Source organism: Balaenoptera ricei, chromosome 8 (genome assembly GCF_028023285.1).
Source record: "Balaenoptera ricei isolate mBalRic1 chromosome 8, mBalRic1.hap2, whole genome shotgun sequence".
NCBI classification, from domain to species: Eukaryota; Metazoa; Chordata; class Mammalia; order Artiodactyla; family Balaenopteridae; genus Balaenoptera; species Balaenoptera ricei.
Genome location: NC_082646.1, coordinates 108,567,565 through 108,581,003, shown reverse-complemented (window position 1 = coordinate 108,581,003; position 13,439 = coordinate 108,567,565). Strand labels below are relative to the sequence as shown.

At 58.2% G+C, this 13,439-nt stretch overlaps 1 protein-coding gene and 1 non-coding gene across 3 annotated transcripts; one reads left to right on the top strand and one right to left on the bottom strand.

The window, feature by feature from the left end:
- Nucleotides 1-465: 465 nt before the first annotated feature.
- Nucleotides 466-538, top strand: TRNAG-CCC (transfer RNA glycine (anticodon CCC)). The gene has a single exon. It is a non-coding gene; the product is annotated as a tRNA-Gly (tRNA).
- Nucleotides 539-1,165: 627 nt separating this feature from the next.
- On the bottom strand, nt 1,166-8,653 carry RHOD (ras homolog family member D). 2 transcript variants are annotated; one of them, XM_059929833.1, is made up of 5 exons: nt 8,479-8,653; nt 5,232-5,319; nt 4,355-4,464; nt 2,327-2,461; nt 1,166-1,798 (listed from the first exon to the last, which is right to left on the bottom strand). In XM_059929833.1, the coding sequence occupies exons 1-5, from the start codon at nt 8,608-8,610 to the stop codon at nt 1,631-1,633; spliced, it is 633 nt and encodes a 210-aa protein (XP_059785816.1). In that variant the 5' UTR covers nt 8,611-8,653; the 3' UTR covers nt 1,166-1,630. The 2 variants fall into 2 exon arrangements, with proteins under 2 accessions (XP_059785816.1, XP_059785817.1); XM_059929834.1 differs by having other exon boundaries at nt 2,352-2,461.
- Between the last annotated feature and the right edge of the window lie 4,786 nt (nt 8,654-13,439).

The following is a 13,439-nucleotide window of genomic DNA, read 5'->3' as shown; positions in this document are numbered from 1 at the left end:
AGGGCAGGAAGGGGAGAAGAAGGAAGAACATTCTGGGCATGGGGTGTGCTTGGGGAAGGAGCAATCAGGCTAGAAATCTAGGCCAGGAAAAGTTGTTTCCCACCCCTGAGCAACTTATATTAAAACCCTGGAGTGGAGCCTGTAATCCAGGTGGGGTTTTCTGAGCAGGTCCCTAACATCACTTCCTCTGCCTCAGCTCAGCTCTGTAACCTGAGCCAAGAGCCCTCACCTGGAGGAAGTGGTCCCACCCCTGGAGCTGTTTCCTAATGAAACTGAGGGGGTGGGTGTTAGTGGCTGGTTCTGTGTGGGTGGACCTCATCCAGTCAATTGAAGGCCTGAAAAGAAAAGACTGAGGTTTCCCAAGGAAGAAGGAATTCTGCCTCAAGTGAGTAACACGGAAACCCTGTCTGAATTTCCAGCCTGCTGCCCTGCAGAATTCAGACTCAACACTGCAACACTGGGACTTCCCTGGTGGTCCAGTGGGTAAGACTCTGCACTCCCAATGCAGGGGGCCCAGGTTCGATCCCTGGTCGGGGAACTGGATCCCGCACGCATGCTGCTACTAAGAAGTCCACGTGCTGCAACGAAGATCCCACATGCCGCAACTAAGACCCGGCACAGCCAAAATAAATAAATAAATAAATATTAAAAAAAAAAAAAAAGACTGCAACATCGACCTCCAGCCTGCCCTACAGGTTTCGGACTTGCCAGCCTCCACAATCGCGGGAACCAATTCCTTAAAATCTCTCTCTGTATATATAGCCTATTGGCTCTATTTTTCTGGAGAACCCTGACTACCCATTTTATCAATCATATTACATACATTACATCTATAGAATATTGCCTATTGTATTTATCATAAATAAAAGTGATACTTGTGAACCTTTTGTGAGCACTTACTGTGTGCCAGGCACCTGCGAAGTTCTTGGCAGGTGTCTCATGACGCTCTTACTCATCCCAAAGCTCCATGAGGTCATCTGTGATTGGTCCCATTTCACAGACGAGAGGCCCAGAGAGTTCAAGTAAGTTGCCCAGGGTTCTAAAGTGATAAAGCCGGGTTTGGATCCAGGTAGTTACACTGGATCCAGTGCCTACGTGGGGTGTGCTCTTACCCACCATGGAACGTGTGTGTAAAGGCATTTCGAAACAAGAGGCGTGACGCAACTGACAAGTGATGTCATTTTAGTGTTACAGTTACCACTGGGATGGGCAGGGCGAAGGGGGACGGGGGCAGGGTGTGAGTTCTGGCTGGAGGGTCCTAGCACCACCGGGTCCTGAAGGTGCAGCCGCGGGAAGAGCCACGAGGTGGCGCCAGGTTGCACAGGCCGCTCCAGGATGTGTCGTCCAGGGCTGGGAGCTGGGAGTGATTCCAGGGGTCTCCAGGCCTAGCCCTCCACAGGGCTGGTGAGCCCGGGAACCCTCTTCCTCAGGCCTCAGAGGGGTTTCTCTCCAGTCCAGGGATACCAGCACCAGGGTCAGGGGCCCGGCCTCGGTTGTGCCCATCTGTTTGAGGTACAGTTCAGAGGTCACAGCCTGGGGACTAGGTCCAGCCCAGCCAACTGGCCAGAAGGTCCGTGCCCAGCTCCTTCCTGCACTGCTGGTGTGGTCAGGGAAGGAGCGCCCCAGGCCATCAGGTCACCACACAACAGCTCTGGGTAATCCGCCTCCAGAAGTTACGACGGCGGCTGCTGAGGGCCACCTTGGCCGCCTCCTGGAAGATGGTGTGGACGTTCTCCTGGAGCAGAGCCGAGCACTCGAGGTAGGCCACGGCGCCCACGGCCCGTGCCATCTCCTGGCCCTAACAGGGAGAGTGGACCAGGCCGCCGTCAGGTGGGTGCCGCTGGGGTCTCATGTCCAGCCAACCCCCAGCCCCCTTGGCCATCCTAGGTGCGTCTTCCTAGGACACCCACAGCTCCTGTCCCCTGGCCTGACCAAGCCCATCGATGGCTTCATTGGGTTTCCTGCCTCAGTTCCCGGCTGGGTCTCTGCCTCTCGAGGCATCAACTAATTAACTTCCCGGCCTGACCCAGGCATGCTGCAGAGAGGGGCCTGCGGACTGAAGACCTGGGGGTCCCCCCCGGCTGTGAAGCAGGTAGGCAGGACCATCTGATGTGTCCCGCACTCACTCACTCTCCATCCCACAGCTGGAAACTTCCAAGCCCGGCAGTTCTTGACCATGACTGCCTCTAAAACAACCCCTCCCCTGACCCACACCCCGCGGGTGCCAGATGTCTGGCGCTGCTGAGAGGCTGGGCCGGAGCAGCGTTACCCCAGGGGTTTCCTCTCCTGGCACCCCTACCCCCGCGCCCCGGGCTAGGTTTCCTACCCTGTGGTAGGTCACAGGTTCCAACCTATTTTTCCGCAGCTTCTTCACCAGCAACTTGTCCTTGCGCAGGTCAGTCTTGCAGCCCACGACGATGATGGGCACCTCCTTGCAGAAGTGATTCACCTCCGGGTACCACTGTGGGGAGGGAGGTGGTGAGGGGGTGTGTGTGAGCCATCAGGGGAGTGGGCCGCTCTCCTGCCCTCCAGGTAGACTCCCACAGCAATAATCAGCAAAGCCAGTTTAGGGAGAACTACTCTGTGCCAGGCTAAGACTTTACATGTAATGAACACATTAACCCCCCGGGTCCCTATGAAGCAAGTTCTATCATCAATCCCATTGTACCCATGCACTAACTGCAGCTCGGAGAGGTTATATAACTTGGCCTTGGTCACGCAACTGGAAGTGGCAGAATTTGAACCCAGGGGGTGGCACCCAGAGCCCGGTTCCCATCTGCTCTAGAATCCTACCTCTGCAAGGTAAGGGGTCCCATGACCATCTCCCCAACAGGGTAAAATATATAAAGAAATCAGTGAGGCTTTAAAACTAAAGCAGCTCACAAAATGGTCGCAGCAGCTGTTTGCCTGTTGGAGGGGGCACTCCTGTCCCGTGTCAGCTGCTCTTTGGAATGTGAGGCTCCAGGGCCTGGTTATTTCAGTCTCGACTATAACCTGGGAGCCTGGAATCCAGGCTTTAGATCTCCAGCAGCACACGCCTGCTCAGTTTCAGGAAAAATTGACATCAAACCGTCTGGCTTCTGGAGCCAGATGGGGCCGGTGTGCGGTCCCGGCAAATCCTCCCTTCCACAAAACTGCCCTTGAAAAGGGTCTCCTCCCCTGACTCCAGTTTGCTAAATGCAACAGGGAAGCCTCAGACCTCATCCTACCTGAGCCCTGACGTCAGCGATCACTCCCTCCTCTCAGACCTGGTCTGTGCTTCACCCCAGGGCCGCACTCTCCCGGTTGACCTCAGGTCTCCAGGTGACAGCCCCCCTCTCCCCCACGCCCAGCCCACAGCTCTTCCCCACCAGCAACTCCTAAATGGATCTGCCCAGCCCTGCCCCCTCCCGGGAACTGCACCCTCAGACTTCTGCCTGCCTGCCTGACCCTCCGCTGGGATGCCCAACGGGCCTCCATCGCCCACCTCCCTGCCCCCAGCTTGCTCCTTCTCATCTGGGGAAATGGCAAGTCCACCTTCCAGGTGCTCTGATCAAATGTCTCTCTCCCACCCATGTCCAATCCATCTGCAAACGCTGACGGTTCGGTTCTGCCTTCCGAACAGATTCAATATCCGCTGGCCTCTCACCACCCCCTCTGCTGGCACCCCGGTCCCAGCCACCACTTGCCTGGTCCTTGGTGCCTAGAACAGTACCTGGCACACAGTAAGTTCTCAGTAAACGCTGCCATCATCGTTGTGGTTATGGTTACAAATGCTGTCACTGGCTGTGCTCTGCGGAACCCTGGAGCATGCCATTCACACACGCATGGGGGCCCTGGCAGCAGTGGGGGCGGGGCCGTGGCTGCTGGGTAGGAGCAGAGGAACTCAAGGGACCGTTTCCCTGACACCTGTGTGCAGCCTCGGGAACCTCTGAGATAACTGGGGGACATCCTGGGAGGCCGCTGGGAGCCAGCAGTCACACTGATGGAGGCTGAGAGCCGCTGGAAACTGATGGCTCGTGTGACCTTGGGCAGGCCCAGGCTGGGGAGATGCAGGGCCCTCTGGGTTGCCCAGCATCTTCAGGCAGGGTCACGGTAGAAAGAGTCACAGCGTTCTGAGTCTGCAGTATGGGGCAGACAAGGAGCACTGGACCGGGAGTCAGAGGGCCAGTCCAGACCCTGCCACCAAATCCCTGCGGGACCCTGGCTAAGTCTCTCTAGGCCTCAGTTTCCCCATATTTATGCCAAAGGCACTGGACCCGATGTCATCCAGGGCCTGCCGAGCTCTGACAGTCTGCTGGGTCAAGGGTAGGGGTGGAGCAGAGTGGCCCGGCTATGGGGCTGGCCCTCCCTGCCCCCCACCCCCTGTACCCACCCGGTTAGAGATGTTGTCAAAGCTGTATGGGCTGGTGACGTCAAAGCAGAGGAGCAGGACGCTGGCGTCGGGGTAGAACAGGGGCCGCAGGCGGTCGTAGTCGACTTGCCCTGGGTAGAATAGGGGTGGTCACTCCCTCCAGATTTCCTGCCCATTGTCAGCACCTCCCCAGCATCAGGGAGGTCACCCCAACCAAGACCAGGGGCGGGTGTGGGTGGGGAGGATCTGGATCAGGGCCTAGATCTGTGCCTCAGGATCCACGTGAATGTCCCCCTCGGGGCTGTGTTCCCCTGGCTGGCCTGTGGGACGTGCCAGCCCTGGCCTGGGCGAGACCACTGCTGAGAGAGCACTGTTCTGGAAGGAGTGGGGGATGTCTGAGGCCATCACTCAGAAGCCTGCTTTGCCCTGGACTTGGGGCGGGGATGGGGGATGAGGAGAAAGAGGCAGGTGGGACCTGGGCAAAGATATCACAGCCCAACCAAGGTAAGGGGGCTGCTGGGATTCCTGGAGTTTAGCTTTGAGTTCTGATGTAGATTTGACTCTGAACCCTCTGGTGGGCTAGGTCAGGAGGCTAGAGGGCAGAGGTCACGTTCAAACAGATCTTACAGAAGCTAAAGCCAGGGTGGACCGCTCAGGAGGCCAGAAACAGTCCACCCCTTGAGAGCTAAGAGCTCCGATTTGTCTCCAGGACATGGTGGGCTGCTCGTGGGCTGGGGAAGCAGCAGACACAGATGCCGAAGCGAGGAGGGTTCAGGCTCCCGGGGGCCCTAATCCTGGCCAACACCTGTTCCCTGGAGACTAGTTGGCCTCCCCGGTTCGGAAGGAAGGGAGTGGGGCCCTTCCTCCCACTCTGCCCCTCCCCCAGCCTGGCACCCACCTGCTGTGTCCCAGATTTGGAGGCGCACGGGTTTGCCCTTCACGTGCAGATTCATGGTGAGCTGCTCGAATGCCGTGGGGGTGTAGCTCTGAGGAAGAAGGGGTCAAGGGGGCAGCTGAGAAGGCAGCATCTGAAGTGGGTGGTCCCAGTGCCCAGGCCAGAGCCCAGGAGTGCCCGCGGCACTGCCGCTCTTTGGAAGTCAGCAGAGGGGAGTAGTTTCTGGGAGGGAGTTGGCTGGTGGGGTGGAGGCCTAGAGCTGCCACTCCGTAGCTGTGCACCCTCCCAAGGCACTGAACCTCCCTGGCCTCCTCCGCGACTATAAAGTGGGTCTATTAGAGCCCCCAGCGCAGCATGTTGCTGAAAGGATTCAAGGAGGCGCTTCTTGCGGAGCCCTGAGCACAGGGCCTGGTAGAAAATAAGCACTCTACACGTGCCAGGACTGTTATTTTTATCTCTGTCCTCGTCCAGACTGTCCCATTTCTGAGCCTTCCTTCCTGCTGTCCCCTCCTCCTGGAATGACATTAACCTATGTTTGCTCATTCACTCACTCACTCATTCATTCATTCATTCATTCATGAGCACCCTCCCTGGATCCGATTCTGGGCACCCGGGAGCAACTAATAAAGACTCATTGCCTGCCCTGGGGAGCTCCTAGCTTTTGGGGGTCCCTCCTTTGCCTCTCAACCTTTCACAATCCAACCGGGATGCCCCTGTTTCTGTCTCTCTTACCTGCCCTGCCTGGCCCCAGGGGGAGGTCACCCAGGCCAGAGGCCCCTCCACCCCAGGCCTGCTGCACCTGAGCTCATCCCCTCTTCACAAAGGCTAGATGAATGGAAGCAGGACGGGCTTTTACACAAGTGCAGGAATGAAGAGAGGGAGCTTTTACAGACAGGGTCTGAGCAACAGAGGAGAAGGTTTTCAAAACCCTGCCACGACACAAGCCCTTTGCACCAAGGGGCGTGCTGGACCGCCTGCATCTTGGGTGCCCAGGCCTTGCTCCCTTGCTCAGGGCTGGATGGGGGGACCACAGACCGGGGGACACTGTGGGGCCCTGTGCCCTGAGGCAAGACTCTTCTCTCTGGCCTCAGTTTTCCCATCTGTAAAATGAAGGCCTTGCCAGCTCTCAGACCTTGTGTTTCTTTTAAATGAAGAGGTCTCTTGGGAATTCCCTGGCGGTCCAGTGGTTAAGACCCTGTGCTTTCTGTGCTGGGGCCTGGGTTCGAAACCTGGTCGGGGAACTAAGATCCCGCAAGCCAGGCGGTGCCTAGATAGATAGATAGATAGATAAATAGATAGATAAATAGATAGATAGATAGGTAAATAAATAGATAAATAAATAGATAGATAAATAGATAAATAGATAGATAGATAGATAAATGAATGAATGAATGAATGAATGGAGAGGTGTCTCTTGTGCCTGGAGGCAGACAGGTCCCAGGAAATCAGGGTCCCCAAACAGGAGAGGAACCTAGACAAGGCAGGTCTAGCCCTCTGGTGACAGGCATGCTCTCCCTTTCCCTTCAGAGTGTCCTTCACCATGCACTGTCCGGACTTCCCTGGTGGCGCAGTGGTTAAGAATCCGCCTGCCAAGGCAGGTGACACCGGTTCAAGCCCTGGTCCAGGAAAATCCCATATGCCGCGGAGCGACTAAGCCCGTGCGCCACAACTACCGAGCCTGCGCTCTAGAGCCCATGAGCCACAACTACTGAAGCCCGTGCGCCTACAGCCCGTGCTCCGCAACAAGAGAAGCCACCACCAGGAGAAGCCCGCGCACCACAACGAAGAGTAGCCCCCACTCGCTGCAACTAGAGAAAGCCTGCGTGCAGCAACAAAGACCCAATGCAGCCAAAAATAATAATAATAATTAATTAATTTTAAAAAAATTGTGAAAAACACACACTGTCCATCAACTGTGAGATGCCCATTTCCGCACTGTAACCTCTCTGCAATTGGGATGGGTCTCACCCACAAGGCCGTCTCAGAGCCCAGGACAGTGGTGGTGAGGGACCACCCCTCCCAGCACTTCTCCTGGGTCCCGGCTGGCCCAGCCTCTCTGTGGCACTCTGTGGTGCTCCCCGCACTGCCGTAATTGTTGGGTTCTCACAGGCAGCATCTGGGGGGCCTGGAAACACATCCCTCCCCCACAGCTAAAAAAAATGTGACTGGCCAAAGGATGTGACATCAGCTCCAAAAACCACAAAGCAAGAGTCGGCTCGATGCTGCCACAGTGGAAAGAAAGGCTGACTCTGGGTTAGCAGTCCCGGCTGCTCCTGCCTCCCCCATCCAACCCCCCAGTGCTGTACCACCCCAGGGCTTTGGCGGGGGCTGGGATCAGCAGGCGGGGGGAGGTGATGCTGGAAACAGACCCATGCGTGGACTCCCAGGGGAACTGGGCTGAGTGGGGCACGGTAGGTGGGTGTGTCCAGCCCCCATCCTGGTGCCGCTGAGTCCGCCTGGACAGGTGGTAGGCATGCCAGTGAAGGAATGACAGTCCACATGCTCAGGCATCAAGGACATGCCAGGTGCAACTCGGGGCCGTCTCTCAGCCTTACCTTCCTCCTCACCACCACCCCGGCGAGGTCGAGTGAGGGGTGGGAGGCTCACAGAGGCTGAGCAAAGTACTGAGGGCCCCAGAGTTTGTTGGAGGAGACTGAGGTGCTAACCCAGCTGTCTGAGCGGCTGGTGTGCTCTTACCCACCAAGGCTGAGCCCACGGGACATCCACTGTAGGGGCAAGAGCTGGGGGAAGACACGATGTCTCCCAAGAAAAACGCTGGCCACTTTTCAGTGAGTGCTTCCTGTTGCAGCTCAGAGCTGAGCCCCTGACCTGTATGAACGCTCTCATCACTGCGACCCTGGGAGGTGGGCACCACCGTTATTCCTATTATGCAGTTAAGGAAACAGGCACAGAGAGGGTAAGCGGCTTGCCCCAGGGCGCACAGCTGTAAGTCGCAAAGCCGTGATTTGAAGCCAAGGCTGTCCGTCCGCCTTAGCCATGCTGTGCCACCAAGTGCTCTCTTAGGACCCGCTACGTTCCCCAGGCTGCCTAAGTCAGTCCCCGGGACACCTCCCCCAGGTAGGTGGCATTCTTGGCACTTGACAGGCGATGCCACTCCCGCGGGCAAAGTGAGAACTGCCTTCAACCCCACGCTCTGCGGGGAGGCAGGACGGGCGCACGTCCCTCCCGGGGTGGGGAAGGATGCACCCAGGCCGCGGCGCCCCGCTGCGCCCGACGGGCCGGCACTCACCTCGGGGAAGGCGCCCTCGGCGAAGACCATCAGCAGCGACGTCTTCCCGCAGCCGCCGTCGCCCACCAGGACCACCTTGACGGACCGCGCGCCGGGCGGCGCCTCCTGGCCCGCGGCCTGGGCCGCCTTCATCGCGGGGCGGCGGAGGGAAGGCCGGGCGCGAGCGGAGCGGCGGCCTCGGGGCCGGCGGGTCAGGAATGTGGAAGGGGCGGAGCGGGGCGGAGCGAGGAAGTGCGGGAGGCGGCTGGCGGCTCAGGTGAGGGGCCGGGCGGACTCCGTGGCCTGGCGCCGGCTCGGCCCTGCCCCTCCCGTCCCAGGTCCCAAGTCCCAGGCGGCCCGAGAAAGACACACCTCTGTGTGGGGCGCTGAGGCCACAGGAGGGGGCACCGAGACTCGGCCTCCGTCCTCAGGAGCGCACTCTGGTCTGATGGGGAGCAGACACGTAGCTGGGCAGTGACGGTGCGGACGGGGAAAGAGGAGGGTCCTGGCCCACTTCCCCGGGAGAAGGGAGGTGGGAGTCAGCCCTGCTGGCCCACCAGCTTGCTGGGGACAGGGACTGGGTCCCTGGTGCCCAGTCTAGGCGGGGCACCCAGCAGGAGCTGGTGACTTTTGATGGATGAATGAATGAGTGAATGAATGAATGTGCGTTTCCCCAGGGTTCTGGAGAAGCCCTCCACACCACGGCCTCCCTGCAGGTGCTTCAGGGCAGGTGGGAAGGGGGTGATCCGGCAGGCCCTTATGCGTTAGTCACTGGCACTGCCAGCTGGGCCTACCCTCCCCCAGCCAGCACCAGGAAGTCTCACTATGGGCGGGTCTCACCTCTGCCTCGGTCATGGTCTGGAGAAAGCGATGGAACCTTCCATCTGTAAAGTGCTTAGAGTAGGGTCTGGTACGTGGTTGGTGGTGCCATGTGTGAGTGATTCTTATAATTTAACCAACACTGATGGCTCCCTGTGCCCAAGGACCTGGGGACCCTGAACCGTTGAAGTCAAAGTCTCCCACGGCCTAGAATGGGAGACAGGCAGGACGTCACTGTGATAAGAGCTACAACAGTGGGGGAGACAGGCAGTGGATGGGAGTTGGGAAGAGGGGCTCCTCACCCGGGTTGGGGGTGGTCAGGAAACCCGTCTGAGAAGAGGGGCCAGAGTCTGCAGTAAAAAGGGAGACACAGTTAGATGGTGGAAGGAAAAAGTGTTCCAAACGGAGGCAACAGCACGTGCAAGGTATGGAGGTAAGGGGGAGGGGGTATCCTTTGCGGGGGGGTTGGGGGGCGTGGTGTGGTTCTTCCCTGTGATGATGGTAAGGTTGGTTTGGGGAACTGGTGCAGGGGGGGAGGCTGAGGGTTAATTAGGGCCTGGAGAATGGAGCACTTTGGATGCCAGGAATAAAGACAGAATTGAACTGGAAACTCACTGTCACCTGACCTCCCACCCCTGTTAGTAGCCGGAGTCAAAACATGTATTTAAAAAATGGGCACAAGGGCCCCCCAGATCTTGGACTGTTTTCACTGAAGCTCAGACAAACAGAGGGCAGAAGTCTTGGGGTTTCACACCCTTCTCCACACAGGTCATGACATCATTCCTCATGGAGTTCCAAGCCAGGCAGGTGAAAAACCACCCTCAGCCCCCTTTAAACCTCACTGTGGCCCAAAGAGGCAGCCAGGGCAAGAGTCACGGCCCCTACTGCACAGAGGCAGAGCCCAGACCCCTGACTCCCATTCCAGGCTCACCCAAGGCCACAGTCAGCAGGATGAATGAAGCCTCACCTGGATGGAGGGAGTGCCCCAGGACATCCCCACCCTTTAGGCCCCTTCCTCCCCGAAACCACCAAAGGGCTGGGCAGTGACCTGGCACCAGGCTGGGTGTGTAGACACTGATCAGGGCTCCCCGCCCCAAGGAGTGGTGGGGAGGGACCCCATCCCCCAACGATCAGCTGTCAGCCTCGTCATCCCCTAGTCTCTCCACTACTGCTGTCATCAGGCTTTGGGTGGCAAGGCTGGGAGGCAGGTGGGGCCAGACCAGGGGTGGAGGGAGCTGAGAGTCAGACAGAGGCTTTTGGCCTTGGTTGCTATGGGGATAATCACTCTAATGACACTCCTGATGTGCGTCATGCTTTAGAGTCTCACTGAACATTTCCTAATAGTAACAGCGCCCATTAATGGATTGCCAACCGTGTGGAGGCACTGTCCCCTAGCAGGTGGGAAGTGTTAGCCCTGGTTTACAGATGGGACACTTGAGGCCCAGAGAGGTTTAAGCTCTTGTTTAAGATCCACAGCTAGCAAGAGGCAGAGCTCTGAGTTTGAACCCAGGTCTGGCGACAAAGCTGGGCTGTCTCCCAACATCACACCTCCTGTGCATTATTTCATTTAGTGCTCAGACTGTGAGCTGGGCAGAGTGGGTGATCGGGAGCTGAGGCTCAGAGAAAGGCATTGGCTTGTGTCAGGCTAGCACGACCCAGAGCCAGGATTTCAACCCAGGTCTCCTGATGTTAAACCCAGCCTCACTCCCACTCTGTGCTCCTGATTCTGCGAGAGGGAGATTAGTCACTGGGCTGGGGAAATCTGCCCTGGTTAGCAGGGAATTTCTCCAAATCTCAGACATTGCCAGGCCCTGGACGGCACCGTTTTCCTGGAGTTTATTTTGGAGTGGGGAGGCGGCCCAAGTCACAGTCTGCCTGGTCAGGGTACTGTTTACTGTCTTACTGTTTTCTGTGGCTGCTGGTCACTACCAGCTTGTGGGTGACTCATCCCCTTGAGGCCCCACCAGTCCCAGGTCCGGAGTCCTTCAGCACCCTGCTCAGTGGGTCACTGCCCTGCAGACCCCAGGCCCTCGGCCTGAGGTGGAATCCCCTCCTTCAGATGCAGGTGGCCAGGCAGGATCTTCCAGCCCCCAGCCAAGCCTTGAGCACCTCCAGGGCAGGAGCCGAGTCCCACCCATCTCTGTATCCCAGACAGGAGTGCCTGCCCCAGGCTGGCATCCAGCTGTGGCCCAGGATGTTATGTCCAGTTCACTGGCTGGACAAACAAGGAAAAGGAAGGAAAATGAAGGAGCAAGGGAGAGAGAAAGGAAGGAAGATGGGCTGCCTCAAAAGCATTTACAAACTGAAGAAATAAAGGAACAACAGTTGTGTGGATGAGTGAATTCAGCGAATGACCTGAGTGTCGGGTCAGTAGACAGGTGACCACCCTCCGGCCTCCATCTGCTCCAAGGCCCCCCTGGCCTTGGCCCCTCTGCCCCATTTTCTGACCTCCCACCCCCATTCTCCCTGAGGCCGGAATCCCCTGCTGTCGGGGCCGGGTCTCTGCTGCCCCCGTGTGGCCTCTCTGCTCCCTGCACCGTCATCACCCGGCGCTGCCAGCTCTGCTTCGGGTCCCTGGCTTGGGGTGTGGAGTGTTTATGGATGGTTGAAGGAGTGGAGGGACATGCAGGCACCCTGGAGTTGGTGCCAGAGGGGGTAGAACTTCATAGGCCCAGTCCTGCCCCTTGGGATGCCTTGGAAGGGGACACAGACACTTTGCTCCCGATGCCTCCTGGGATGTCCCCTCCCGATGTCCCCTCCCCTCCCTTTCATCCCAAACACCAGATCCCAGAGCTCCAGAACTCCTCCACCCAAAGCCTTGACCTCACGTTTACTGAGCACCCACTGTGTGCCAGTCAGTTGGCATGTGGCATTTAATTCCATCCCATGAAGTACGTATAATTCTTATCCTCCTCTGACAAATGAGGAAACTGAGGCACAAAGGGGATAGATAATTTGCCCAAGATCCCACAGCTGGTAAGTGGGGGTGTGGGTGCTTTTAGAGGCCTTCTTGACTAATACGCTCATTCTTCAGATGGAGAAACAGGCTCTTGAAGGGAAGGAATTGTCACACAGCAAGTAAGCAGCAGACCCAGCCTATGGCAGGTGGAACACAGAAGGGCTTCTTCTCCCAAGTTCCCTTCTGTCTGGCCTCTCCAGACCAACCCAACTCTGGCTGCCATTTAACTGGAGCTCAGGGCTGGGGCCGCAGGCCACTTGTCCCTGCCTCGCCATTGTTGACCCTTCTGGGTGGGATGGGAAGGTTGATAATGGGGTGAAGAGTGAGGGAGCCCCGTGGCCCAGTCTGAGCGTTCATTTAGTTTTTTGGTCTGTCCCTTCAGGTGTCTGCAGGCATAGACAAGGCAGGAGAGAGGAAGTGACGCTTCGAGCTGCTGTCGCCTCTGGATGCTGCTGTGGCTCATCCTGCTCCTCCCACACGCAGGCCTGGACCGCCACTGCCGCTGTCAGGACAGGGACCTCCATACCTGTCCTCTTGGGTGGGACTCGGCTATTCCTGAGGGCTCCCACACAGAGGGGGCTTGGGACCCTTGAAGCAGGCCCACGGGCCTGGGGCTGGAGGAGCGGGGAGAAGAGTGGGGTGGCAGGGGAGGAAGAGGCAGGAAGAGATGGGAGTACCGTGGTTTGGGCCCTGCTAAAGGCAGCTGGGAAGCTCCTCACTGACCAAGAGCAGCCCTTGCTGACGTCCCTCGTCATCACTTCAGAGCAGCTTAGAGTAGCTCCCCCTCCCTGCCCCCCTCCCTCCCGCTGACCTCTCCTGCCCAGGGCCTCACTGCCAGCAGGACCAGGACCTTCAGCCTCACCCTGGACATGAAGCTTCCCCAGCTCAGCCCCACCTGGCCTTTCCAGCTCCAGCTGGCTGCGTGGCTCCCCAGACACCTGTGACACCTTTGCGTAGCCAGTTTCCCTGCCTCGAGGCTGCTCTCCCTCCTCCACCTGCACAGCCCTCGCCACCCAGCGAGGCTGGTGCCTCCATCTCCTCCAGGAAGCCTTCCCTGGTTTCCACCCTTCTTGGGCTCCTGTAGGACCTGTCTCATTCTCCTCCTTCCATGCTTGCTGTGATCTTCCAGAGCAGGGGAGGGGAAAACCAGAGCAGCCTGGGATCCAGAGGGGCTTCTCTGCTGCCCCTCAGCCCCACTGTCGAG

Excerpts from the sequence above, each read along its gene's own strand:
- RHOD (XM_059929833.1), bottom strand. The coding sequence starts at position 8,610 with ATGAAGGCGGCCCAGGCCGCGGGCCAGGAGGCGCCGCCCGGCGCGCGG. Across the intron at positions 5,320-8,478 it reads CCGAGGGCGCCTTCCCCGAG|AGCTACACCCCCACGGCATT; the intron begins GTGAGTGCCGGC and ends CTTCTTCCTCAG. Across the intron at positions 4,465-5,231 it reads CCAAATCTGGGACACAGCAG|GGCAAGTCGACTACGACCGC; the intron begins GTGGGTGCCAGG and ends TATTCTACCCAG.